The 26,955-nt window shown below is 28.5% G+C and overlaps 1 protein-coding gene across 1 annotated transcript; it reads right to left on the reverse strand.

Moving 5' to 3' along the window:
- Positions 1–10,570: 10,570 nt before the first annotated feature.
- LOC109816426 (uncharacterized) lies at positions 10,571–12,856 on the reverse strand. The gene is made up of 5 exons (XM_083063633.1): positions 12,369–12,856; positions 11,973–12,290; positions 11,520–11,877; positions 11,304–11,420; positions 10,571–11,201 (listed from the first exon to the last, which is right to left on the reverse strand). The coding sequence occupies exons 1-5, from the start codon at positions 12,612–12,614 to the stop codon at positions 11,089–11,091; spliced, it is 1,152 nt and encodes a 383-aa protein (XP_082919759.1). The 5' UTR covers positions 12,615–12,856; the 3' UTR covers positions 10,571–11,088.
- Positions 12,857–26,955: the final 14,099 nt, after the last annotated feature.

Raw genomic sequence — 26,955 nt, forward strand, 5'->3', positions numbered from 1 at the left:
AAGTCTATGTGGATATAACACTTGTATTTCAAATATTCTATAGTAGATTTGGTAGGCTTACCAGAAAATTAAATACCAATATTTTATATTTAGAAAACATGATTTTCACTAATCAAGTATTTTTTTATATTGTAATGACATGATTAAACTTATTTTTTATATTGTGAGAATCAATCCTAGCACTAGGTCAACCCATTATCATGTAAGTAATTAATTTAAACATCTTTTAATTTACATAGTGTTTGGTTAAAGAGGAATGGATGGCAAGGAAGACAAAAAAAAAATCATTTGATTTATTTTTTAGGAAGTTATGATAGTGAGATCGTAGCTAGTTTTAGCCCTCACTTCAACATTGAGAGAATTTGGAGGGAAAAGATGAATTATAAAACATTGTTAATATAATGTCCAAAATATCTGTTGATTTTAAAAGTCTTTCTTCCTTCTTTATGAATAAGAAAACATTTACTTTTTTCTTAATTAAACAAAATATCTTACTCCTCTTCTTCCCTTCCCTTCATTAAAACCTCTCTCATCTTTTAATCAAACAAACCCCTAAACGCTTTTCATTCTTATTTAATGAAAAGAAGCCACAGAAACTGATAAAGTCAAGTGGATAGACACATGGGCATGGCTATGCATGATAATCTCAATTACGTAGATTTATCTTCTTCTTTTTTTCCTTATCTGATTGACACACATCAACTTTGATTCGGATTTTGGAGCCTAGCCATTCTCCATTGGGATGTTCCCCATGATTATTCTTCACCTATCTATTTCTCTCCCACAAAACAAAAGTTTAGACTTTAGAGGCTTCTACACAATGTTTCCGAATAGATAAGAGGATTCGAGAATGAGGGCCTTCTTCTTCTTTACAATTAAATAATACTGTAAAATGGCTGTTTAATTAAATTATTTTCTGAGGTGAACTAGAAAGATAGAATTAGAATTTACACATTTAAAAATAAATATGACAACCTATTGGATGGAAAGAATTAAATAACTTTTGTATACGTAAAGAAACATGTTAATCGAGGAAGGAGACAAAAAATTCCATTTCATGAATGCTATGATTTTATAAATCAGATGTTATGAGTTATGAGTTACCTTTCATTAACGGAAAAAGGCAGTCTCTGTTATTAAACAAAAATGTTATTTAAAAGTGTGTTTTTCTTTTTAAAAAAATTAATAAAAAATAAAAGTAAAATAAGATAATTATTTAAAAGGTGTAAGTAATTTATAATTTATAAAAAAACAATTTAAATGTAAAATTACCACTAAAATATATACCCAAAAAAGTCCTACTACTTTTATCATAACTTTTGCTACTGAACGCCACATCATACCCAAATGTTTAATTGAGATTCGTTTAGCTAAAAAAACAAAAAACGCCACATCATATATACGTTATATATGATTTAGCCCTTATATTTCCATTTTACAATAGTTCTACATTCTCACCAATTTAACAAGAAACAAAAGCAATTAAAACATAAAATGAAATTTTATATATATAAATTAGAAGAACGTAGAATTTTTAACATAGAGAATAAACAAAACAAAAATGAATAGAGGTATAAGAAACAAATAATTGATTAAAGCATAGATTTGTGATAACAGAAACAGACTTTCATTTGGGATCGATTAGCACTCACATGCCTGCCTTCGCAATTCCACGGGCTAACCCAGAATTAGTGTCTCTTAGTTGGGTTTTTCTTTCTGGGCCATAGGCTTAGGCCCTCCTCTGTACAGAAAATCAGGGCCCATAAAAAATTTAAATTAAAACGATTAAAGAAGTGTAATAACAGCGCGAATTAATTTATCTATCTTCAACCTTAGGAGTCTTTGCCATTTCTTTTGGGCCCTTCGGGGCCTATGATCCATTGTTCTGTTGAAAAAGATATATAATACGACCCACAAAAATTAAAATATTTTTTTAAAATTAAATCTAGGAGCATAATATTAATATGTGAGTTGGATAAAATTCAAACTGAATTATAAGGGAGGCGGAAAAAGATAATTATTAATCTATTTATTTTTTCTAAATCGTTAAAGTTTTATTTAAAAAGATAATAAAAAATTGTCCATTTTATCTATTAAATTCTTTTATGTATAAATCTCTAGTCATTCATTTAAAGCATATTTTATATTTTATAAAAAGTATACTTAATCCAATTATATTATAATTTAGTATGTTAAAATTATATACGTATAATAACTAAACTACTGACTTTGTATTACTACTTTTCATGAATTATCAAGATGTTAGATTAATGTCTAAAATCTTTAAGTTCAAATCTTATTGTCATCATTGTCAAAAATGTATTAAAAAATAGTTTTTACAGTTAATTGAAATATAACATTTTAAATATATTTTTTAATGAGAGAAATTTTAAAAATTATTTTTATCTATCATATATTTGAACTTGTATTTTTATTTATTCAAAAAATATTTATACAAATTTTAAATATAATTTTATTATATATATATATATATAAATTATAATAGTTATGCTGAAGTGTTATATTCATTTATCTATTATCTTTTTTGGGTATTAATTTATCTATCATTTAAGAATTGATGTTAAAGGTTTTTTCTTTCAAATCATCGTCCATGGGAAATAAATTGCAATACTTATTATCATTTAATTAAAATATATATCTATGAAATAATACATATATAAAATATTTTGAGAAAGCATTGAAAAAATTAATAAAAAAATATAACATGTTGATTCTGTTTTTATTAATTTAATTGAAATATATTGATACTATAAAAAAAAATTAATTTGCTTTCATTTGTTTAAATTTTAAAAATAAATATCTGTAAACAAGTGCTTTTTTTGAAAAAGTAATTATTTAAGTAGATAAAAGTTGTTTATTAAAAGAATAAAATTATTTATTAAAAAATTGAAAAACATTTTAAAAGCGTAAAAAAAATATTAAAAATAATAACAATTTAAAAAGAAACAAACGAACTCATAAATTATCAATTATCATATCATTGTTGACATTTTATAATATTTATTTCAAAAATCATATGTAGATAGATTTCCATTCTGTCAACGGTGCCATAATCTTTATACCGACTGTTCAGAAAAATTTGTCAATTTTGAATCTAAGCATAAATCACTGTAAGTGATAATAGACAAGAAGAAAAAAATGTATAAATATTTAAAATTAATCAGGGAAAAATGTATTTTCAAAAATAAAAATATTTAATTAATCTAAATTTTACTACGTACATCCAAAATCTTAGATTAGTGAGAGACAATTTTTAAAAAAAAAATTAATAATCATCACCATTATATATATATATATATATATATATATATATAATAATTATTGAATTTAATATATAAAATTAGAGACATAAAATATAATATTTTTAAATATCTATTAATGATTAGATTAAAGTGAAAGAATGAGTGCATTTATCCACCATAACTATAATGCAGGTTTGTCACCGAGAATCCAATTAAAATTTAAAATAAAACAAGAATGATTACCAATTTATTAAAAAAAAAAATAACAATATTATCAGGGATTATATAGAGTGAGAAAATTACTTATTTTTTTATCTTTATTTTATCTGTGTTTTACATCAAATTTTAACAATTCAATCATTAAATTAAAAATTTTTAATATATGGATCAAGTTTGGAAAATTTTAAAAATTATTTGATATTTCATTATATAAAATTAAATTAATATATAAAATATTTTTAGAATTATTCATCAATTTAAATTAATAAAATGAAGTATCAAACAGTTTTTCAAATTTTTAAAAATTTACAAATTTATGCATTAAAAACTTTTAATTCAATAAGTGGATCGTTAAATTTTTTTGTAGAACATGAGTTATTGATTCGAGTAAGTCAATTCCTCTTCTTGTTATATATAATTCAATTTTATATATATTTATATACATGTATATATATATATATATACACATATGTGCGTGTGTGAGGAGAGATCCATTTACTCTAAGAGTAAACATACCTAAACTTATTTTGTTTAATAATTCATACTCTATATCAAATATCAACAATTCCAACCGTTGAGTTAATAAAGCGAAGTATCAAATAATTTTTAAATTTTTTAAAATTTTGCAGATTTAATCTGTGTATTAAGAACTTTAAATTCAACGGTTGAATCGTTGAGATTTGAAATAGAGCATGAATTATTAAACGAAGTAAGTATATGTAAAATTATTACTCCTAAAATAAACGGATATATATATATACACACAAAAGAAGAAGAGATCTATTTATCCCAAAAGTAAGTCTTTTCTGTTCTGCATCAAAGTTAAACCATCCAACTGTTAAATTAAAAATTCTTAATACAAAAATCAAATCTACAAATTTTTTTATAAAAAATTGATAATTATTTGATATTTTATTTTTTTAATTCAAATTGACACATAATTATAAAATTATTTCATACGTTGATTTAAATTTATATTACAGAATATCAAATAGTTTTCAAAATTTTGCGAACGCTGTCTATGCATTTAAAGCTTTTAATTGAATGATTATATCGTTGAAATTTAATATAAAACATGAATTATTGAATGAAAAAAATATCTCTCTCAATATATATATATATATATATATATATATATAAAGACAAATTCGTTTACTCTAGGAATAAGTCTACTTATACTTATTTCATTCAATAACTCATGTTCTACATCAAGTTTCAATGATCCAACCATTAAATTGAAAATTCTTAATGCACAGATCAAATATACAAAATTTAAAAAAAAATTGAAAACCATTTGATGCTTCATTTCATTTTATGATTTTATGATTATTTGAATTAAGAAAATAAAGTATCAAATGATTTTTAAATTTTCTAAAAATTTGCAAACTTGATCTATGCTTTAAGAACTTTAAATTAAACTGTCGGATCGTTAAAATTTGATGTAAAACATGAATTATTTAAATAAAATAAGTTTAGGTAGACTTAGTAAACAAATCATCCTTCTATCTATCTATATATATATATATATATATAGTACCATCGATACAAAATCTTAACAAAAATATCCATCCGTCTAGAGTCGATTCCCCGAATCGCTGGGCCATAATTCAATTATCCATCGTTGCGTCTATAATTTGCATCTACATTATTGACAAAAGCTTTAGAAACCAATAACTTTAATTAAATAACTAAAAGATAAAATAAAAATGATAATTAAAAAAAGGCAGAAATCAAATATCGCTCATTATTGAGGAAAGCTAGAAATGCGATTACTTTCTCTCTCTTTTTAATCGATTAGTAGCTGCGAATGATTAAGTTATGTGCACGCTAGTGACTGATAAGGATCATGTGTGCATTCATCATAAACGATCCATAGTAGTATTAACAAAATTGAATCCATGTAGAATGTGCGTGGCCGTGGGCCTTCGACCAAATCAATCATTCCATCACTGTAGTACCTAGCGTCATCAAACTCCATTAGTATTGTTACACACTCTAATCAATGTAACCCAAACATGCACTACCTTAATTTGGTTACAATCATGTACAAATGTATTTTGTTTTACCTCGGTGTATTGTCCGTGTAGCAAAACCACTTGTTTTACGTACGTAGCTGTTGCTTAAAAGTGTATATATGTAGATGCAAATATATTAGTAACATTTTAATTTGATGTAATGTTGTTAAACAAGTGTTGCTAACTGTCTTAATGCAAGTTATGATGCTTGTAGATAGGATGAGCAGAAAAGTGTTAGAAAAATAAATGGAGCCATAAGAAACGTGATTGACGGCTAGATATGGGCCAGAAATTAAGCAATAGAGAACCCATCGTCAAAAGCCGGAAGGAAATAAAATAAAAAGAAAAGAAAAGTAAGAAAGAATGATGAGCCATGATACTATCACACACAGGCACAGCCACTCCTAATGGCATCTTTGTGACCCTCCACGTGTTGACAACCCATCTCTTCTTGCATGTTACTTTAAATTATTTTGCAGGCTTTGCTTGGTATCTTGGTAGCAAAGACAAGTCCATTATAGTGAATGAATACGCACAAAACTTTGATCAATACTATACTATACTATACTATACTATATATCTTTAAAGAGAAGGGGCTATTCTCCACCAAGATTGAGCCGATATGGGCGTGCAAGCGATAAAAATAAAAATCATAAATTAGTTGGAAATGATAAGTTATATGGTTCAATTAATTAATAGGCTTAAATGGCAATAATTGACTTTTAATGGAGACAGGAGTCGGGTGTTTTGTTTTGTTGCACCGTATGGACAAATCTAACACACCTATTGGGTTTGATTAAGAAGTGAGTAACGAAACAAAAGAAAGGAATTAATGGTATGCAACAACCGCCACCGACCTGGATCTATTTGAGCTTTTACTAGTACCATCTATCTATATCTCATAGTAACCAACTCATGTATTTGATGTAAAAGACAAGGACTAAGAGCGGCAATTAAGCAAAACGGAGAACAACAAAACTATGTATATATATCTAGTGTCTGAACTGTCACCAACTCACTCACTTCTTTGGATCCCCTGAAAAGACACCTATATGCTTATTCTCCCTTCAGTATCAACCACCTTAGCTAAATAACCTATTATGCTTCCTAACTCATTATTATGGCGGGTAAGAATAGTGAAATGTGTCCAAAATAACATAGTTAGTAGGGAAGTGTAAAAAAATATAAATATAAAAATAAAAAGAATTGGGTGTTGATCTAGCTAGGCACACGTGACATAGGGTAGAGGTTTGTTTTATTTGTTGCTTGCATAAGTTGCAAACACCAAATAAGTGAAGTGAAGATCGTAACCCCACATGGACGCACAGGCAGAGGCTGAGGAACCCTAATCAAAGAACCAACTCATCTGCCCTGGCTCTGTGACAAACTTTATAGCTGTACTCCACTACGCCACCACCAGTCAACCACTAGGATTAATATAAAACAAATCTTACGGATTTTTACGTAGAAATTCCATGTATCAATCACAATCACAATCACAATGACCCTTTTATTCAACTTCTTCGCCTTAATTACATTTAAGTCGTCCATAAATCTAACCAAATACTTTTTTATATACTTATGCCTTTACGTAATTTTAAGATTTATATCATCAAATATCAATACTCTTATTACTATAGTCACAACCATAATATACTATACTTATTATTAATCATCATGAATTATTATAATTATTGCTTTATTTCCCTAACTAGTTTGTTCCATCAAGGTTAACAAGCTTTTTTAACATCATAAAACATCAATTTTGGGCTAAATAAGTTGTAGACTTTAAAATTAAAATCTTTAACTAAAATTAAAATTTAATAAGAATGCACTTATATATGGTATAGAAGAAATTTAAATGGTAATTTAATCATAAATTATTATGTGTATTAGTTTATTAAATATTCACAAGGTAAAAAAAAAAATAGATGTTTACGCCTAATCATAATTGTCAAATACGATAAAAAAAATATATATATATATATATACATATATGTTCCGGTCAAGGGATGCACTAGGGTTTTCTTCTAGGTCGAGCCTCAAAGCAAAAGCATTCAAAGGTGTAATCTGGCCCCTCAACTCTAGGGTTTTGGGTTTTATAGTTTTTCGTTTACAGGCCTTATGGGTCCCGAGAATATAGGGATCTCTTTGGTCGTTCCAATCTGGAAAATACTTGATGAGTGAGGGTGGGACCTCGCCATTACTGAGTATCCAATCGGATAACGACCGAGTTGGCCTTTATGGGTAAATGAGGTCGACATCTGGTTGTCGTGTTACGAATCGGCTATACGCCGACTGACTCTAAGAGGGCGAGTCGGTATACGCCGATTGACTTTGAGAGGGTGAGTCGGCCAAGGTTACAGTCGGATGATTGCGTGAGGAGAGATCAGGTTGTGATTCAGCCTGGGTAGTACACGGGTCTATAGTCGGCCTCACAAGCATTGTAGCTCTTATCTTCCGAGACACCACTCGACCTACGATCGAGACGGTCCAATATATATATTGATTTTTGTAATAATTATTAATAATATTGATTGATTGACTGTAAAAAGTTAATTGCTGTAATCATATATGAAAATTAAACTCATAAAGTTAAACTAAACCAAATTTAATCTGAATCGGCCTAAAGTCCGAACAAATTACCTCGTGTATTTCCATATTTAATAGCATTTATTCCATGTTTCATACGTTTGTCCATGAAAGAAACAAGTTAATACACGTAATTTTGAAAGACAATTGCAATAAAAAAACAAATTATGCAAGAAAATATTTTAAATGTCATGAATTAGACATGTCTTTCCTTTATGCACAAAAATAAATAATAATAATAATAATATATATATATATATATATATATATATATATAAAATAAAAAAAATATTAAAATAAAAAAGAGAGAGAGAAGAAGAAGAAAAAAAAACTATGTACTGAAGGCTTCTCTAGATTCTTAAACAAGCAAGCAGAACAAGTAGTTAACTAGATAATTTATTAAGCTGATGTGTTCTAGATGCTAACGTGCCGTCCATGAGTCGTAACTACTATATCTATAAGTCGTTTATTTTTTAAAAACAAAACATATTCACAAGGTCACTTCCATCTTATTCAATCTATAAAGTAATGGTGAGAGTATTTTAAAGGTATCCTAATAATTGTCACATAGCTATATTTATTTTTTATTTTTGTTTTTTATTTTTTTTGTAAATCAATGTAATCAACACAAAAGTTATTATTTAAAATAAGGCAACTTGAGTGTACTTTCTTTTGTGAAGACAGGTTTCGCCTTGTTTACATGTTTTAGAAATTATCAAATTAGTTTTTTAGAAATTTCATTGTTTTTATTGAGTTTTTCATACATTTAAAATTATTTATATTCTTTTATTAGTAATTTTTAAATATATATATATATATATATATATATCTTTATACTTTAATCTAATTAAAAGGTGTTTTCTTAAAAAAAATTGATCTCTCCTGTTAAAAGAATTTATACTACTTTTATTTATAAAAAAAAAAACAATTTTATACTAAATTAATTGTCCATCTCATTTTAAATTAATTATTCTTTCATTATATTTTAAATTTTTCTTACTATAATTTCAATCTTTTACATGAATAAATTATACATACTTTCATCTATTATTTTCTTTAAATTTTTATTTTCCAATTTAAATTCGGGTAGAAAAAAACATCAGTACTGTACAACTTAGGGCTATTACTAAACGTGAGGGCACGATCTTTGGATCAACTTCTAAGGAACAAAGTGATCTGGAACTACTCTGTCGTGAAACATAAATTCATGAATATTCAGCCTTTCGGGTTTCGTAATGAAAATCAAGATTCCATTTCCTGTACAATGCCGGATTAGCAGATTCTATTAAGCAACAGTAATGCTTTTATAAATAATCAATACCAAAAAGCGATGGCCGATAGAGACACCACACTTTAGAAAATAAAAAACATTAAAATAATAATAATAACCTAGAGATACTGTTAAGTGTTGAGCAACAAATAATAAATTCTTTTTAAATTTCCATAATAATAACTCTTAGTTTTTTCTTTTATGATAAATATACAAAATATTATATATAAAAAATAGAGAAACCTAATTGAGAAATAAATTTAATACTTTTTTCACAAGTTAAATTATGCACTATGGAATACTTTTGCACTATTAAAGATATATTACCAAAAGAAAAAATTTAAAGATAATTTCTTGTCTTTTAATATATAATTAATGTTGTTTTGGTCATAATTAGAATTTAATTTGGATAGAATCTGTAAATATATTTATTAGTGAACCCTAAACTAAATGAAAGAACTTTTAATAAGAAGATAATAATAATAATAATAATAATAATAATAATAATAATAATAACTATCGCAAACTAAAAATAATTAAAAAATTAAAAGCCATTATCTTAGAAATAGACTAATAAAAGCGAGAATAATGTTTAGTAATGCAGATGAGTGGGGTTTGACCAAGTCAAAACCAGAAGAGAAATGCTCCAAATCAGATCACGACTTTCAAAATGACAACTATTTGGGTTGCTTTTTTTGATTAAATTAGAAAAGAAAAGAGCGGGAATGCGGATGAATGGGGCAGTAACCAAGAACAGAGGACACTGAGTTCAGAGAGGGACCCATCAAACGTACCCTCCAATTTCCACAATCCATCTCCAGAAAACAAAACCTGCCCCCAATGCCTACACTCTGCTTTTCTTCCTCTCTTTGTGCTCTATTCAACTCTCAATCACTATTCATTCCAGCGAAAATATCTGCCTTTATCCATTTCCCTATCTTACACTGTGCCCTACAGTATCATTAACTATTATTTTAGGTATTGCGTTAATAATTCATTTTTTTTCCTTTCCCAATTTAACTTTCAAAAAAAATCTCTAAAATTATTCTCAGTCAAACATATTCATGCACAAAAGCACTACCGAGTCATGTAACAATTACGCATAATTAACTTTGCTTATTTGCCCACCTTATCACCACACATTCCACAAGATAGTAATCAGCAAAAGCTTAAAATGCAATCCTTGAACAGGAAAACAGAGACAAGGAAAATTTTGAGGAATTACACGAGTTGCCTTTACTACATATAGTATAACTTATTACATACTATTCTATAACGAGTAAGGGCTTTTACAAAGAGTTATGGGCAATATTCCAACGCTTTCTTGCCAGCTGGACTTGAACCATCTTCCAACACAATAAGCCCTTTACCCTTCTTCCATCAACATTAATTTAACATGGAAGAAAACGAACCCCTCAACCTTATTAAAATTAATAAATATATTCATAATCCATAATAAACCCTTCTCCTAAACTACTATCTTTCACTGTTTCTTCAACTAATAACAGATCCCAAAAGCTGCATCTCTCACAAAAAACCGGATGATTTATTGCCACTAAACTACCCAAACACATTCTTGAATCTCATCTTTATATTATAAATAAAAGAAAAACTAAAAAAAAAAAAACAACTTCCCTATCACAAGCCTACTAATTTCACTAGCTTTCTTTCTCCATGAAGGTTTTTAACTTGTAGCAATTGAATCTTCTTTGAACATTTATCAGAGGAGTTAGTACGTCCATTCCTGAGGCAGGCGAAGAACTTCATAGTTTGCTGCCTCGTCTCGTCGCAAGCTTAACTTCTGCTGCAAGAGAAGAGCATTCCTCCTTGCTATCAAAGCATCTACAACAAAAAAATAAACCCAAGACACAAATTAGTCAAGAATTCCGCTAAAGAACTTTACTCTGTAACAAAATGTTTCTCTTTTGTTAAACACCCACTTACCATAGTCCACGCCAAAAGCACTAGAGAAACGTGGTTGGCTAGCTGCATTCAGGTCATCCATGTTCAGGTTCAGTGCATGAATAACCTTAGCCGGGACCAAAACAGGTGCAGCACAGCCTGTAATAACACATCAAAACAAAACACAATCAGGTAACCACCAAAAAAGCCGAAACAAAGGCTTAAAACCAAGGAAAAAAAACAAATTCGGCGATTTACTTGTTTTCTTGCGAGATTCAGGGGGAGGGGGCCCATACTGACGAGGCAAGAAAACCCCTGTACCACCGCAGCCCCTTTTCACACCAGATCCAGTTTGCAACCCGGGTCGAGACCCGGATCCGAAATTGGCAACCTGGTGATTCTGGTGCTTCACTTGAAGAGGGTGCCATGCAGAATGAGGCAAAGGACGAGCACACTTCAAACCTTCGTAGTCATACCCAAACTCACGCAAATCACGCACTCTATTCTGAACTTCTGGACATGGATGCTGCTGCTGGGTCACCCAACTAGCCTTCCCTTGCCTCCCCCAAACCGAACCACCACACTGCACCTGCTCCGGCCTCACCTGATAACGAACCTAAACAAAAAACAAAAACAAAACACCCCATTTAAACATGCAAGTTCAGCTACGCATTTTCACAAACGCCTTACACACGGTGTTCAAAAGCACACCTGAGAAACACCCTGGTTGACGAAAAACGCATTCTCCGCAACAACGGGTGGAGGAAGCCCACCCAGCACCCCTCTATTGTAAAAATCCATCTTCGAAGTAGCCTCGTTAATCTTCAACCTCGCAACTTGCCCTGCAGCCGCGGACAACACATCCCACGCGTCATTTCCACCCTCAAACGGCGTCGTCGTTGGCGAGGGAACACGCGAGGACCCGTTGGGACTCCCTTCGCCGGAGCCACCGCTCCGACCCGACCAGCTTCCGATTCCACTCAGTATAGACTGAGGCGACCCGGCCAAGGCACGGGTCATCTTCTGACTCTGCCAAACAAAACCAAACAATGTTAGCTTCACCGAAAACAAAACCACAAACATTGTTTACTTTACTATTATTATTACCTCAGTTCTGGCACTGTTGAAGATGGGAAGAGTGAGCTGTTCCTTTCTTGTCTCGTTGAGCGAGGTGTGGCCGAGTCGACGAGTCAACCCGGCAAAGAAGTCCTCCTCGTCGCTGCTCTCGGTCCCGGTCGAACCGGACTCGAGCGGTTCGGTTCCGACGGAGTGGAACTCGTAGGGGAACTCCGAGGGGAAGGCAAAGGCGGGGTCCAAGTGGGTGTTCTCCTTGTCGAACTCGGCGTCCTCCATGGGCAAAGGTTGAAGCTTGAAGGAAGGAAAAGGGGTTTAAGAGAAAAGGGGTGCGAGGCCGTTACGAGGGTAATGAAGGGAACAAGGAAGTTGAAGTTGCTGGTTGAGGAAGATTTAATAATGACCCAGCTGTGTGTTCAGACGTAGGGTCCCAGCCAAGGGCGAAACCGAAAAAGCAAAAGAGAGAGAGAGAGTGTGTGTGTGTGTGTGTGTGTGTGTGTGTGAGAGTTGGAGGAGGATAATAGAATGTAAGAAGACAAGTTGCTTTTATTAAGGTTTCAGGGTCCCTTTGAGACAGTTCAAAATCAAAATATTGGTATGAAAATGAAAGAGAGAGAATTTTTAAACAACTGGAACATTGGCCCAGTGGTTGGGGACATTTGTCCTTGCATGCAACCCACCTGCCATTTGTCTACACTATTGCTACTAATCTTTCAAATTAATTAAGCGGCACAACAGTTTTAGTGTTTTACATTACATAACATAACATATCATATGATTGCTAATGTTTCTTTTGGGATGGGATTTTTATTTTTTACTGCTTCTCATTCTTCTACTTCCTTCGCTAGGTCCTTTCTTTGTTCTCGTGTTTTCAAATCAGATTTCAAAATTTTGGACTCAACGAATTGCCATTCACTCACCTAACTCCACTCCACTCCTTTTTTTGTCCCTACTTGCTTTTGGTAATTTTTGGACTTTGCCCGGATTCACTTTGAAATTTAAATTTTGAGTTCCAAGTTCTGACCTTGTTTTAAAATTCTTTCTATTTTATTTTTGTGGTGACTAGATCTGCCGTTGATGCTGACCTTGAGATGAAGGCTTTATGTAAATATGGAAGACGGTGGGGTCGTTTCTGTAATGTTTCATAGGACAATTTTCAAATGTTGGCTCAGTTGCTAATTACTCATCTCAGTGTTTGTTTACACGCGTCTTCGAAGTTGGACGTGCGTATCCGCTCACATTTTTACATCAAAAATTTATATAAACATACCATACGAGTTACAGTATGTTGCTTCGGAATTGACATGGATTTTCTACATCATATGCTAAACCAAACATATGCTTACTGTGTTATAATACTTCTGATTTTCTTTTCTTTTTATTTGGACATTATTCATCCAATATTTTTAAATTAACAAGCAAAATTTAATCTACACTTAAAAAATGTAGCTTCTATTCATCAAACATTAATTAAATATGACAGGAATCAAATTTTAAAATGTTAACTTGACTTCTAATAACACAAAACAGATTTTACAATTACTATATTAAAAGGTTTAATTATTTCCTTATTATGTCGGTGACAAAAAAGGAATAAGTATATTTTTTGAGTTTAAAATTAAGAATTAAGTTCTAATATTTATTTAAGGAAATTAATTTTTTAATAAATATTTTTTCATAGTTAATTAAGATTCAAATTTTGACGAATAAAACTATCTATTAATCGTGTACTTTTTTATTAAAAAAATTCAAATTAAAGATTTACTTTGTTTGGTTGAAAAATGCATAGGGTGTAATGTGATAGAACTTGATGATCATCATGCGTGCATATCGAAGAAAACAAGTCCCAAGGTTAATTTTTATTTTTCAAATTTAAATTTCGAACTTGGCTTATTTAGTTAATTCAAGATTATTTTCAGTTACACTATTAACTTCCAAAAAAACACATAACAACAAGGCATCAAATAAGAGGGGATAAAAACTAAACGATACATTAGCAATTTACTCGTACTTACGCAAATCAATTATTCCCTAATTATTTTTCAAAATTGATATTATTTATTCACCTTACCAACGCGAGTATTTATAATTTGACTGTCTATAAGAGTATAACCATCAACATCTATTACATTAATAAAACAGAAAATAATCAAAAATTGAAAAAGAATACTATAAATTATTATATCCATTGATAGAACTAGTAGATTAATAAAGATAAATTATTTAAATTTAAATTAATAAATAGATACTATTTTAATTTAATTAAGTCCTATGTTTTAAATACAATATTTTATCTTACATTAGTGTTTTGTAGTTTTTTTTTTCAACAAAAGAGTTTGTAAAGATTTTTTAACTTTTATCTAATTCAATTTTTATTAATTATAATTAATTATAAATTAAATATTAATATTTTAAAAATATTTCAATAAATAAAAAATATCACAATATAATTTATATATTTAAAAATATTTATGTATACTAATTTTAAATATAATTTATATATTCAAACATAATATTGATGTATATATATAATTTATTATAAATTTTAATTATATATAATAAATATATTTGTAGGATAAAATACTTGTATAATTTGTTGGTACCTATCAATAGATAAGATATAATATACTATTCGTGCCTCCTGATTAATTTAAAACAAAATCAAATCTATTTATTTTATCCATAAGTACTTGAGTATGAATAATTACATGTGGAGTTCAAATTCTCCCGGTAAGTGTTTGTAATTACAAATTCTCATCTTAATCATGGTATACAAAACTAACAAACATTACATCATATATTAATAAATTCCCAAATACAGTATTTAAAAAACTTATGATTGGCAGTATATATTAGATAGTCAGTCGAAAATGTTTTTTCTTATATTTTCTTAAATATGATTTCGCAGAATTTAATGTCTTTATAAAAGCTTTTAACAACTTTTCTACCTTTGTTTTTTCATAACACCGTTGGTTTAATATAATATTGAAAAAAGATTACCCTCACATCTTGAAATTTTAACAGTCTTTTTAGTGCTTCCAAAATTTATGCAATAATATGAATTTTGTTGTGTGAAATATTTTATATCATAAAATTTTATTAATTATTGTTTTTTTAGTAATAATTGTGTATTTCGGTGTTTTAAGGTGTGGTGTTGAAAGACTCATAAAGTTAATAAATTCTTAATGAGTCTTTAAGTATTTTAGAGAATATTTTTTGACCGAGATCCAGTTTGACTCTTAAAAAAAGAGTATATAAATTGTTATTTTTTACAATTAAGTTTCATAAATTTAGTTTTCAAAATACCTTAAAGAGATTATAGAGAGAAGAGTTTTGGAGATTCTAAACCTTCTTTCTTTCTAGATTCCCTAGAAAGACATTAGATCTTTGTTGGTCAGCAATGTGTAGCACTCATTATCGCACTAGGCACACCTTCATGACCCCTAACATGATTCAATTAAGGGTATGCAAGATTGGTGGTGATGGACGTGAGGAAAAAAAATTATCTCAAGTTGAATTAGCATCGAGTGTTGTTTGAATGTCATTGGATGAAAGGTGAGATAATTGGCTTTGCCTCGATTAAAGGAGTAGCATCAAGCGTGAGGGGGGGAGAATCGTATCAAGTTGGTGTGAGGCTGGCATGGAATTTAGTCATGATAGGAGTGAGGGCTTGAAGGTGTTGTACATATATGATATTCCAAAATAAAATGAGATCTAGAAATATTGTTATTTTGATTACATTAAATTAATTTAATTAATTAAGGAAACCTTATCTGAAAAAGATAGTTTTTCATATTTCAAATTGAAATTTGATTCTGTCATTAAAATCTTACCGTTACAAATCCGAATTAATTTTCTTTAATTATCCAGATTTATTATTTTAATTAATTCGGGTTAATTACTTTAAACGGTCAGATCCTATTAGGGTTTTTGAGACTCTATACATACAGGACACGACAATTTTAATTAAGAGGACCCCGAATACTTTTCTCTACCTCTCTCTGAGTTCTCATAGTCTTCGACTGCCAGTTCTGCTCCTCGTTACTGAGACGACCCTGTTGTATCCTGGGGGGCTTGCGCGTATACCGCGAATAAGTCCTTAAGGTCAGTGCTATCACACGCCTCAGGGAGAATTTTACTAACGTCATTGTTTAGTGTTTCAGGTTCCAGGTTTATACGACTTGCGTCCACCAATTATTTACAACAGAAGGTTCCCTACCTCAGCCATGCCAAGTGCGAGTTGAGTTGTACCGAGCATGGGTGGCAAAAAACTCCCTACCTCAATGATATTAAATATAGGTTGGATAGCATTAGGATTTAGGAATATATTATCTTATTTGATTGTGTTGCTTATACTATTGTTTGGTGAGCATGTATATTATTGCTTTGGGAAACTTTCCAAAAAAATGTGCCAGTGGGGACAAAACATGCTAAAAAGTCTTGTGTTGATTTATGAGATTAGTCATTGATCCTAAAAGCGGACATACATCTAAAAAAGGACTACCCACATAGGGTTTTGACCAATGAAGAGTTATAACCAACAAGGGATTCTATGATAACATTTCTTTATTACAAGTGTTATCTAAATGGGTCCTATGACAACATTTATTTAAAACAATTGTTGTTTAAAAATGGTTTATAATAACACCTTTATAAAATAAGTGTTGTAAAGGGTCATACAATAACACTTGTTTATTACAAATGTTATCTATTTATATCCTATAATAACACTTTTAGTGTGCTATTAAAGGTAAATCCCCTTTAATAGCACGAACATTGACAACTCACAAAAATATTTTTTAAAAACCTTATTTAAATATTATTAAAGATCTTTTTTTTAGTAGTGTAACATTTTTGTTTTCTTAAAGTTATTTTTTTGGTTGCTTAGATAATCTTAAAGTTCCTCTTAAAAAAAAGAAGATAATCTTAAAGTTAAAATATTTTTATAGTCTTTATATTAAATACTCAATCTTTTAGTCTTTATAGTTTAAAATAAATATTTTTAATTTTTATATACATTTTTAAAAAAATATTTTTAGTCTTTATAATTTAAGGTAATTTTTTTAGAGCTTATGCTTATAATTTTTTAAATCTTTTTTTAGTCTCTGATGTTATTTTTTTAATAAATTTATATCTTTTGTGTTAACGTAAAAAAATTATTAATTTAACTTTGTGTATTTTATGTTGAATTTATATTATTAAAGTTATTGTAAATTAGATATTTCGATACTTTACACTTTTTTTATCTTTATTTACTCATTATTGAAATATTTTATTTAATTCACAAAATTGAATACTTGTACCATATCAACAAAAAAAGCTAACAATTAAGACTAAAAAATTAAAAAAAATATTGTATAAAAACTTAAAAATCTATTTTAAACTACAAAAGACTATAATAATCAAAGAAGATAAACAATTTTTTATAAAAAAATATTTTAAACTATGAAAAATAAAAGATAAAATAAATAAAACTATATGACTTAAAAAAAAGTATTTTAAACTAAAGTGAAATTAAAAAAAGTGGCCATGGCCATAGAGTATACATTGTGACGTGGGATTATTGCTTTAATTAGGCAACTAGTTTGGTGATAAACAAAAGATGAGACAAAATGATTGTGACATTTGACCCATAAGTATGCATTATTACTGTTTATTACTACTAGCTTTGCTTTATTGCTTTCTGGTGACATTGTGAAGGCAAGAGGGTCAAGACACAGTGACATGGTCAAAATCAGAAAATATCCTTATCCTCTTCACTGACATGCAATAATAAGTTGATCTTATTTGCTTAATCATAACATAAAGACCCCATCACCATGCATGCTATTGCGCATGCTCAGCTCCTCCCTCATTCCTCGACATGCCAAACAAAACTCACCTCTTGCATCTTTTTATTCGCTTTATATGGGTCAAGTATTTCCTTCCTTAATTCAATTCTTTGTTTTCCAAAATACAAAGTACAAATCACTTCTTGGATCAGTTTGGCAATTCCATCTACAAATTTTACAGTCTTAATAGACTGAAATAAGTTTAGTTTGTGAAATAAGCTGTGTATTTTTTTTATATTTATGCCTGCCCTTCTAAATTTCCAAATAAATGTGAGGGTTTGCACACCTCCATTAATAAAAATTTGGAATTAAAAAAAACAAAAAATTGTCTAATTCAAAATAAATTGTTTCTTTATTTTTTTTTTAAGTTATGAAAACATGAAAAAATAATAATAATTTTTAATATAAATTTATAGAATACAAAAAAATTTAACATGTTAATGTTTACATATTCTAATAAAAGCATTAAAATATTAATTTCTTAAAAATTTAAAAATCTAAATATATTAACTAAACATCTAAGTCTTAAATTTTAATATTTTAAAATTTTAAATATACTAATCAAATAGCAAGCCCTGACTATGGTGGACAACCCTACAAAATGGTTCACCTCTAAACCATGAAAGAAAATATACTATCATCTTTGTTTTTATCTTTAAGATTCAATTTAGAATAATTGTTTTTTTTATAAAATTAAATTTATATTATCTTTTATATGAATTATTTTTAGACTAAAATACCCACAATCAAAATATATTCTCTTAATTTAATAAATTATATTAATTACATATTTTTTAAAAAAACTTAAAAAACATGCACTCTAATTGATTAGGAGAAGGAAAATTGTTAACTAAAAAAGATAATTAATATAGAATATGAGTCTAATTAGTTAGAATATATATATATATATATGTGTGAATATTAATTAGGAAACAAAAATAGTATCAAAGTAGTTTTAGAGAAAAAAAAATATATAAATAGGACAAATTTGTTTCGATGAAGGATTCACTTCCTCTAGATTAAGTTTCGTTAGACTTTTTTTTTTTTTTATCAGCTAAAGTTTCGTTAGACTTTATTCAATAACCCATGTTTTATATCAAATTTTAATGATACAATTATTGAATTAAAAGTTTTTAATGCATAAATTATGTCTATAATTTTTTTTAATTTTTTAAAAACTATTCGATATTTTGTTTTATTAATTTCAAATTGATGAATAGTAATAAAAATATTTTATACATTGATGTGAATCTATATATTTAAAATCATATAATTTTTATTTATTTTTAAAAAATTATAGACTTGATCTATTTATTACAAATTTTTAATTTAACAATTAAATTGTTAACATTTAATGTACAATATCTGTTATTAAATAGAGTAAGTCTATTATGATTTACTCTTAAAGTAATTAAAATATTTTTCATTTATTGTTATCGATTGCATTAATTATTCTTCTTAATTCGAATGAATTAGATAATAAACAAAACTTAGGTACAATTTTTTAAATGTGGTTGATACTATTCTTCAATAAAATTTAAAATTTTACTTCGTTAGTATACACTTACATTTAATAAAAATCCCATTAATATACATTTATTATATGTATTATTGATAAAATTTTAATTAAAAGAAAAACAGTAATCACAACTAAAGAATAAAAAAATTAGTGATAAATTTTGTACTTAGCTAATTAGTCTTTTATGGAAACGGAGACAGTAATATTTTTCTGTTTATGTTATTTTTTATTTATTTATTTAAAATTGTGAAATGGCGGGGAAGTCTTTTAAATATATGAGTGTGGATAACTGGATTAGAGGATTTGTGACCACAACCACCAACAACTCCAACCACCTCACCGTGCTTCTTTACAGCAGTTATATTTTCCAGAAACTAAACCTATACAACACTTTCAACAATAACCACCATAAATATTATAATAACTCCAAACTCATATGGTAATTAACAACACCTCCGTCATTTTGAAAACATGAAAAGCCTCAAACCAGTGTGAAAGCACCAAATAGAAGCAATAGAAAATCACTATTCAGTATTCACAATTGAAGAACAACACTGCCCCGCCACTGTCCTATAACCTTAATGTCATAGGGCGAAAACAAACTTTTCCCTAATATTAAATTTTACCATGTCTTTATCTTCAACCTTCATTTTCTTCAAATATATCTAACTCTCTAGAAAAATTGCTTCACTGCTGATCTGTGTCTCTAAAAACATTTATCATTTGTTTCATAGATTCAAAGTACATTTTGCCTATATATCAAAGTTTTGATAACAAATATTATTAAGTAAATAAGCTAACCTGCGAGCTCCATAAATTAAACTTCCTAAGTCCCTAGGTTTTATGGATTGGATAAAAATGTATTATAATCATACAATTTTTTAAAACAAATAATGAGTCTATTTCTGCGAGACCCATGAGTTAAACGCATAGATCTGCGAACTTTGACTAATATACTGGCTTCTACTCTTAACTACTATTTTCTTTATAAACAATAAAATTTCATCAGTTAAGTATTTGGTATAAGGTGGAGTGAAACATGTGAAAAATAAAATATATGGAATTAAAGAAGTGAAAAGTAAATAATATATATATATATATATATATATATATATATATAAATGACATAATTGTGTTTTTCAAATTTGTCATAATTAATTAAATGAGAAAAATACTTTTAAAAATAGATATTTAATACTCTTAATCCGGGTAAACTTTCACATAATAAAAAAATCTTAATTTAAATTATAATTTATTTAAAAGAGCGACAATAAATGAGTATCTAACTTTACAAGAGTTTAGTGACTATACAGATTAAACCTCAAGTGTGTGATTCAGCGTTAAGGGTTGATATATGCTTAAGCAAGGTCAGGGATTCGAATCTTACCTTGTGTATACAGCCATGTTAAGTTTTTTGGCGAGGAGATTAGTCATTGCTATCGGGAGTGGATACTCCAAGAACGAACAAAAAAGTGACTATACAGTTTAGTGTAAAAAAAAACAAATACTCTTTACGCCGCTTTTTACTTGTCTTTATTTAGTAAAATTTTATTTTATTTTATTTATTATTATTTTAAATTTCAAGATAACATTAATTATAATTAATTAATTTATACATAATAATTAATATATATTTATTATGAAACAAAAATAAAATAATGTATAATAGAGTATCAATTTTTTCATCAAATTATAATTAAGGTAATTGAATAGTTAATGAAAACACAAATTAAGAAAGAAAAAGTTATAAAATTTAAATCAAAGTACGAGCTGGACTCATCTTGGGTGGGTAGAGGAAAGTGTAATAGTATAGCTGTTCCCGATAATTGCATTATGTTACAATACTTTTATTTTTATATAAATAAAAAAAGAAATACGTACGTGTGCATTTATTGCAGTTAATTTTGGGGTATTGATCCACAGAAATCCCGTGAATCAATATTTAAGAAGTGGCTGACGTGGACCATTCGTACGTGGCCATCATCGGATTTCAAGGCCATCATCCAATTTCATCTAATCCGTTTCCCGCCAAACCCATATTGCAATATACCATGCATTTTTCATTTCTCATCAAAATTCAACAAATTACCTATAAAACCATTATTATTATTTATTAATTACACGAATAACAATTTTTACTAATTTTATTCTTTATTTTATAAGCTATTATTATATTTTCTTTTTTTACATTCTGATAATTTCAAATCACTATACTTCTCTCCCCTCCCTCTTAATCCATTCTAATTCTTGAGCACCAAACACATCGTGAAAGTTAATTTTCACACTTCTTTCTTATTTGAAGCCAAAAAAATTGAAAACTTAATTTTTTTAATTCATGAAAATTACTAAGTTTTTTTATATTCGTAAGAACAACATTTATATATAATAATAAATATAATATTACATTAATAATATTAATTGATGATGTCTGAATTCATTACCACATCATAAATTTAAAGATTAATTATGAATTTTTATATTAAAATTTATCAAATAAACTCAAATCATTAACTTGGCATTAGTAGGTATAGGTGTCAAAATTGACTTAATTTAACAAGTTCTTTATTGTTAAGTATGAACAAAATCATGGAAAACAGGTCCAAATAGACCAATTAAAATTAAGTTTGAAGAGTACTAGGCTTAGGGTTAAAACAGGTCAAGTTGAGTCAAATTTATGAAGTAAGAGCTTGACTTGTGAAAAAAAATTATTTATAAACTTTGCTCATTTATTTAATTGAGCCAAAATAAAAACTTGAACTTTATTTATTATGAAGAAAAATTAAGTTTGAGTTTGACTAGTTTCACTCATTTATAATTTATTTATATATGTTTTTTTTTAACTTTATCAATATAATTTTTAATAGTTATTTTGATACAGGATAATTAGCTATACTGATAGAAAAATGTATTTAATATGTGATACGTGTAATTATTATTTTATGATTATTACGTTTTGTAATTTATTAAATAAAAAAGTATATCTAATTTACTATTAAGAAAAGGAAACTTCAAAATTAGTTTACATTTTTTACGAGACAACACTTCTTCATCTGGCAGAAGGTAGTGTTTTTTATAGTAAAATTTCAATTTGGGAGATTCGGAAAAAAAATTGTTTCGAAAAAGAAAAGGCCATAACGATGTTCAGTTACGAAGTAAAAAAAAAAACGAAAACAAAAACGAGAAGCTCAAAACAATTAAGATATCAATTGTTTTCACTCAGATTTTTTTAAGATTTAACTAAAAAATTTAAGTAGTAATAAAATATTTTTCTAATAAAAAATAATAGTAGAAGATTATGTAAAACTATTTTATAAAAGAAATATCATTATATATAATCAATTTATTTACAGGTCTTTAATATCAAACTTTTAAAGGTTAAACTAAGTTTATTTAAATAATAAAGTCTAATACTAAATTTGAGTTTGTTTATTTTATTAACTTGACGAATTTCAATGAATAACCGACAAATTTAAATAATTTACAAATAATTTCACTTATTTACATTTTGTCTAGACTTATTTGCTGATTTTTTTTTCTTTTTAAATTAGGCAATTGTTTTCGATAACAAATTTATTATATCTTGTGTCTATGATTAATTCATTATTGTGCCAAAACACGTATAATAAATGCTTGAGGCAATAAGTTGAACGAATAAAGTAATTATATTTCAATGTATTATATTATTTTAAAATAAGTGACTTATTTTACCTCAACTTAACAAATCAAGGGAAACACGTGGCCGAACTGCCCGGATTCTGACACCTAGTATGAGGAATCATATTAAACTCGACCATTTTCATAATTTTAATATATTAATTATTCTTTTGAAAGTTTTAAGATGTGTATTTTTACTTTTTAATGTATAAAATAAAAAATAATAAAACTATTGTTTTTGTGTCTATTTGGGAGTCCAATGACACGAATGATATTTCTACACTCTCAAGTACCAAATGAAGAAATGTCTATTTGTAACTTTTCATATAACTATATTTTTTCAAGTTAAACCACAATTTAAATATAACATTATTATCTCATAGTTTTGTTATTTGATTCAATAATCATTATTGAGAGTTTTGGGACATAAAAACACTCAGAAAACGTTGATTTTTAAAGGGTTGAACTATAGATAAGTGGACTCAACTCATAAAATGTATAAAAGGAAGTTGACAACCTAAGTTTTTAAGAACTTTGGATAAAAGTTAAAGAGATCCTTTCTTTCTTCTCCTTCCTTATCCGGGCTTTCTTTTTAAACTCTCTTCCTTAACTGATTCTAGTGTGTTATTAGCTGAAACCCGAGCTTGTGAAATCAAAAGATTCGAGTTAGTGTTGTACGAAGTTCTTTCTCTTATTCTCTTGCGAATTTGAGTCTCCAAAATGTAAAGAAAGTTGTGATTTGGATTATTGAGTATGTTGTGGGGGTGAAATGTTGAATATGACTTGATTCTTAAGTTGATAAATAGATTGGGTGGTAAACATGGTGAAGTTAAGTGGGTTCTTTTGTAACTTGAAGTGGTGCAAGAGAAATGGGGTTGAATTCTTGATGGATGCTTGTTGCATGTTGTTTCTGATAGTGTTCCTCAACTACATGTATTATTATTTATATGTTGTTTATACGATTGCATGTTGTTGGGATTACTAAATTTCAAGTTTGATTGGGTGAAATCAAATATTGTAGAAGTGTATAAATTAATATAAACATCGGGCACGCCTTAAAGGCACTGAGTGTGGTTCCAAAAATGGGCTTTTGTCTCACTTATGTTGGACATAGAATTGGTGGTATAAAGTGTGAGGAGAGAGACTCGTTTTGAATTGGAATATCATCGGGCATGATTGAATGGTGTCAGGTGTGAAAAGAGAAAATCATCTATGTTTGGGTTCATGTGGGGCACTAAGGTATGTGGCATTGAGCGTGAATCAGATATAGAGCTCTTTGTCTGATTGAGGTCATACGTGAATTTTGTCTCCTCTAGGTTCTATGTGGTATCGGTGTGTCGATAAGGCCAAGACACATGTATATAAATTGACCAATGGAGTAAAGTATCCAGGTTGAAGACTTAGTCTCTAACCTAGTATCAGAGAGTTGTGGTATTTGGAGGTAGCCTATGGACTAATCTCATGAGTGACTTAGTGTTGTAGATTAATGTTGTCGTAGACCCATATTCAAAATGTTTTACCATGACATAATACCATACTTCCTTGTTTAAGTGGTAAGACCCGAGAAATCAATCTAACTTATGTTAGCTGTTGTTTATGGTATTATACTAATCGTTGTGATTCGATAGTGTCAAGTTACCTAAACTGCTTAACTTTATATGTAGGAGATCTTCATAATTAATATGCGTGACAATGGATTAGATGATATAAATGTATGTATGTTGATATGATGAATATGTTGTGAGTTGTTAAGTTGTTATGATTATGATGTTATCTTGTTGTAAGATGAAATATTTTAATATAATGATGTTTTATTAGTTGTTATGTCGAATTTTTATCACTAACTTACCTTATGTTTTTATCGTAATTTGAACTGCGATGATCATACTTAATATGAAAGCAAAGTAGGATTAATAGGATGACTTATAAAGTTTGAAGGTGCCTAAATTTTTGATTGATGGCTACTTTTATGTTGTTAGGTTTTGTATAAACATTGTCTAACATTTATGTTTATTTTACAACTAGTATTATATTTTGTATATATATATAATATTAATTACTAGTTGTATTATACATTATAATTCTGATGTATGTTATCTAATTTTTTGCTATGCAATAATTGTTCAATAGCAAATATAGTGACATGTTGGATCGTTACATCAAATATATTATTTTTAAAATTAGAGTGAATTGAGTTGAACTCAATTTTTATCTTAACACACAATCTAAACTCTAAATATTGACATAAGCAAATTGGTCATTTTTAACACATGAGAAACCATATTACATTTGACTAGTTTCACAATTTCAAATATATTTAATTATTCACTTGAAAGTTTTGAAATGTGTATTTTTACCTTTTATTGCATAAAATAAAAAAAAAATTAGTGTTTTGTGTCTGTTTGTGAGCCCAATAAGATAAACAAGATTTCACACATAGGGATGACAACGGGGCGGGTCGGGTACGGGTTTCATGATACTCGTCCCCGTCCCCGCGAGTTAAACTCATCCTCGTCCCCGTACCCGTACCCGTCGGGTATGTGATTTTCATCCTCATCTCTGTCCCCGTCGGGTATCGGGTATACCCGTACCCGTACCCGTACCCGTCAAATTTTTTTTTTTTTTATTATAAAAAATATGATATTTTTAAATTATTTTTTTTTATTATATTATAATTATAATTAAGTTATTTTTCTATATCATTTTATAATAAATAATCACACATAAAAAAATATTAAATTTTTTTAATATAATTAAATTAAAAGTGGGTATTAAATTAAAAATGTAAACGGGGACGGGTACGAGACGGGTAAGTACATACCCGTACCCGTACCCGATTTAAAGTATCGGGTTTTACCTGTACCCGTACCCGTACCCGGTCAAACCGGGTATTCCCCGTCAAAGTCGGGACGGGTTCGGGTATTACCCGCGGGTACGAGTATATTTGTCATCCCTATTATCACATTCTCAAATATCAAATAAAAAAGTAATTATTTGTAATTTTATGTTGAACTAATTATTTTTTTTCAAATTAAACAGTAATCCAAAACACAATGTTTAAAATTAAGGTAAGTTGAGTTGGTCGTAACACATTCTATATTAGTTGGGATTACTAATTAAACTTTTGCTTTAGGTTTCATTTACACAATGAATGAATGTAATAGTTTATTTTGCCAGTGTTGATTATTGGATCCGATTAATAACATTGGTTAAAGTACTGTTTGTGCAAATTGCGTATTGTTTAACAAAATTAAGAAACACACTGTTTTCATCGTTTACCATTGTTCTAACATAAGTGATTTTGAAGTAATCGAGTTAAAGAAAAAGGAGAGGAGTGGTATTAAACAACTAAGATAGTATTGTTTTTGCAGAGAATTGGCGCGAAAGATGGTTGCCTAAAAAGAAGAGAGTGCAGTGTGCAGTGTTCTGATATCATTCTCTTAGCTATTGCCTATTCCTTCATTTTCACTTTCACCAATCACTATAAAAGCCTGACCACACCATACCACACAACCACGCCTTGCATTTTCTTGTTTTTCGATGACTCTTCTGTGTATTTATTTTTCACATTTATGTTTTTTTTTAATATATATTAATTAATAATTTTTATTTATTT

This window comes from Cajanus cajan, chromosome 9 (assembly GCF_000230855.2).
Source record: "Cajanus cajan strain Asha chromosome 9, NIPB_CcT2T_4, whole genome shotgun sequence".
Taxonomy (NCBI): domain Eukaryota; kingdom Viridiplantae; phylum Streptophyta; class Magnoliopsida; order Fabales; family Fabaceae; genus Cajanus; species Cajanus cajan.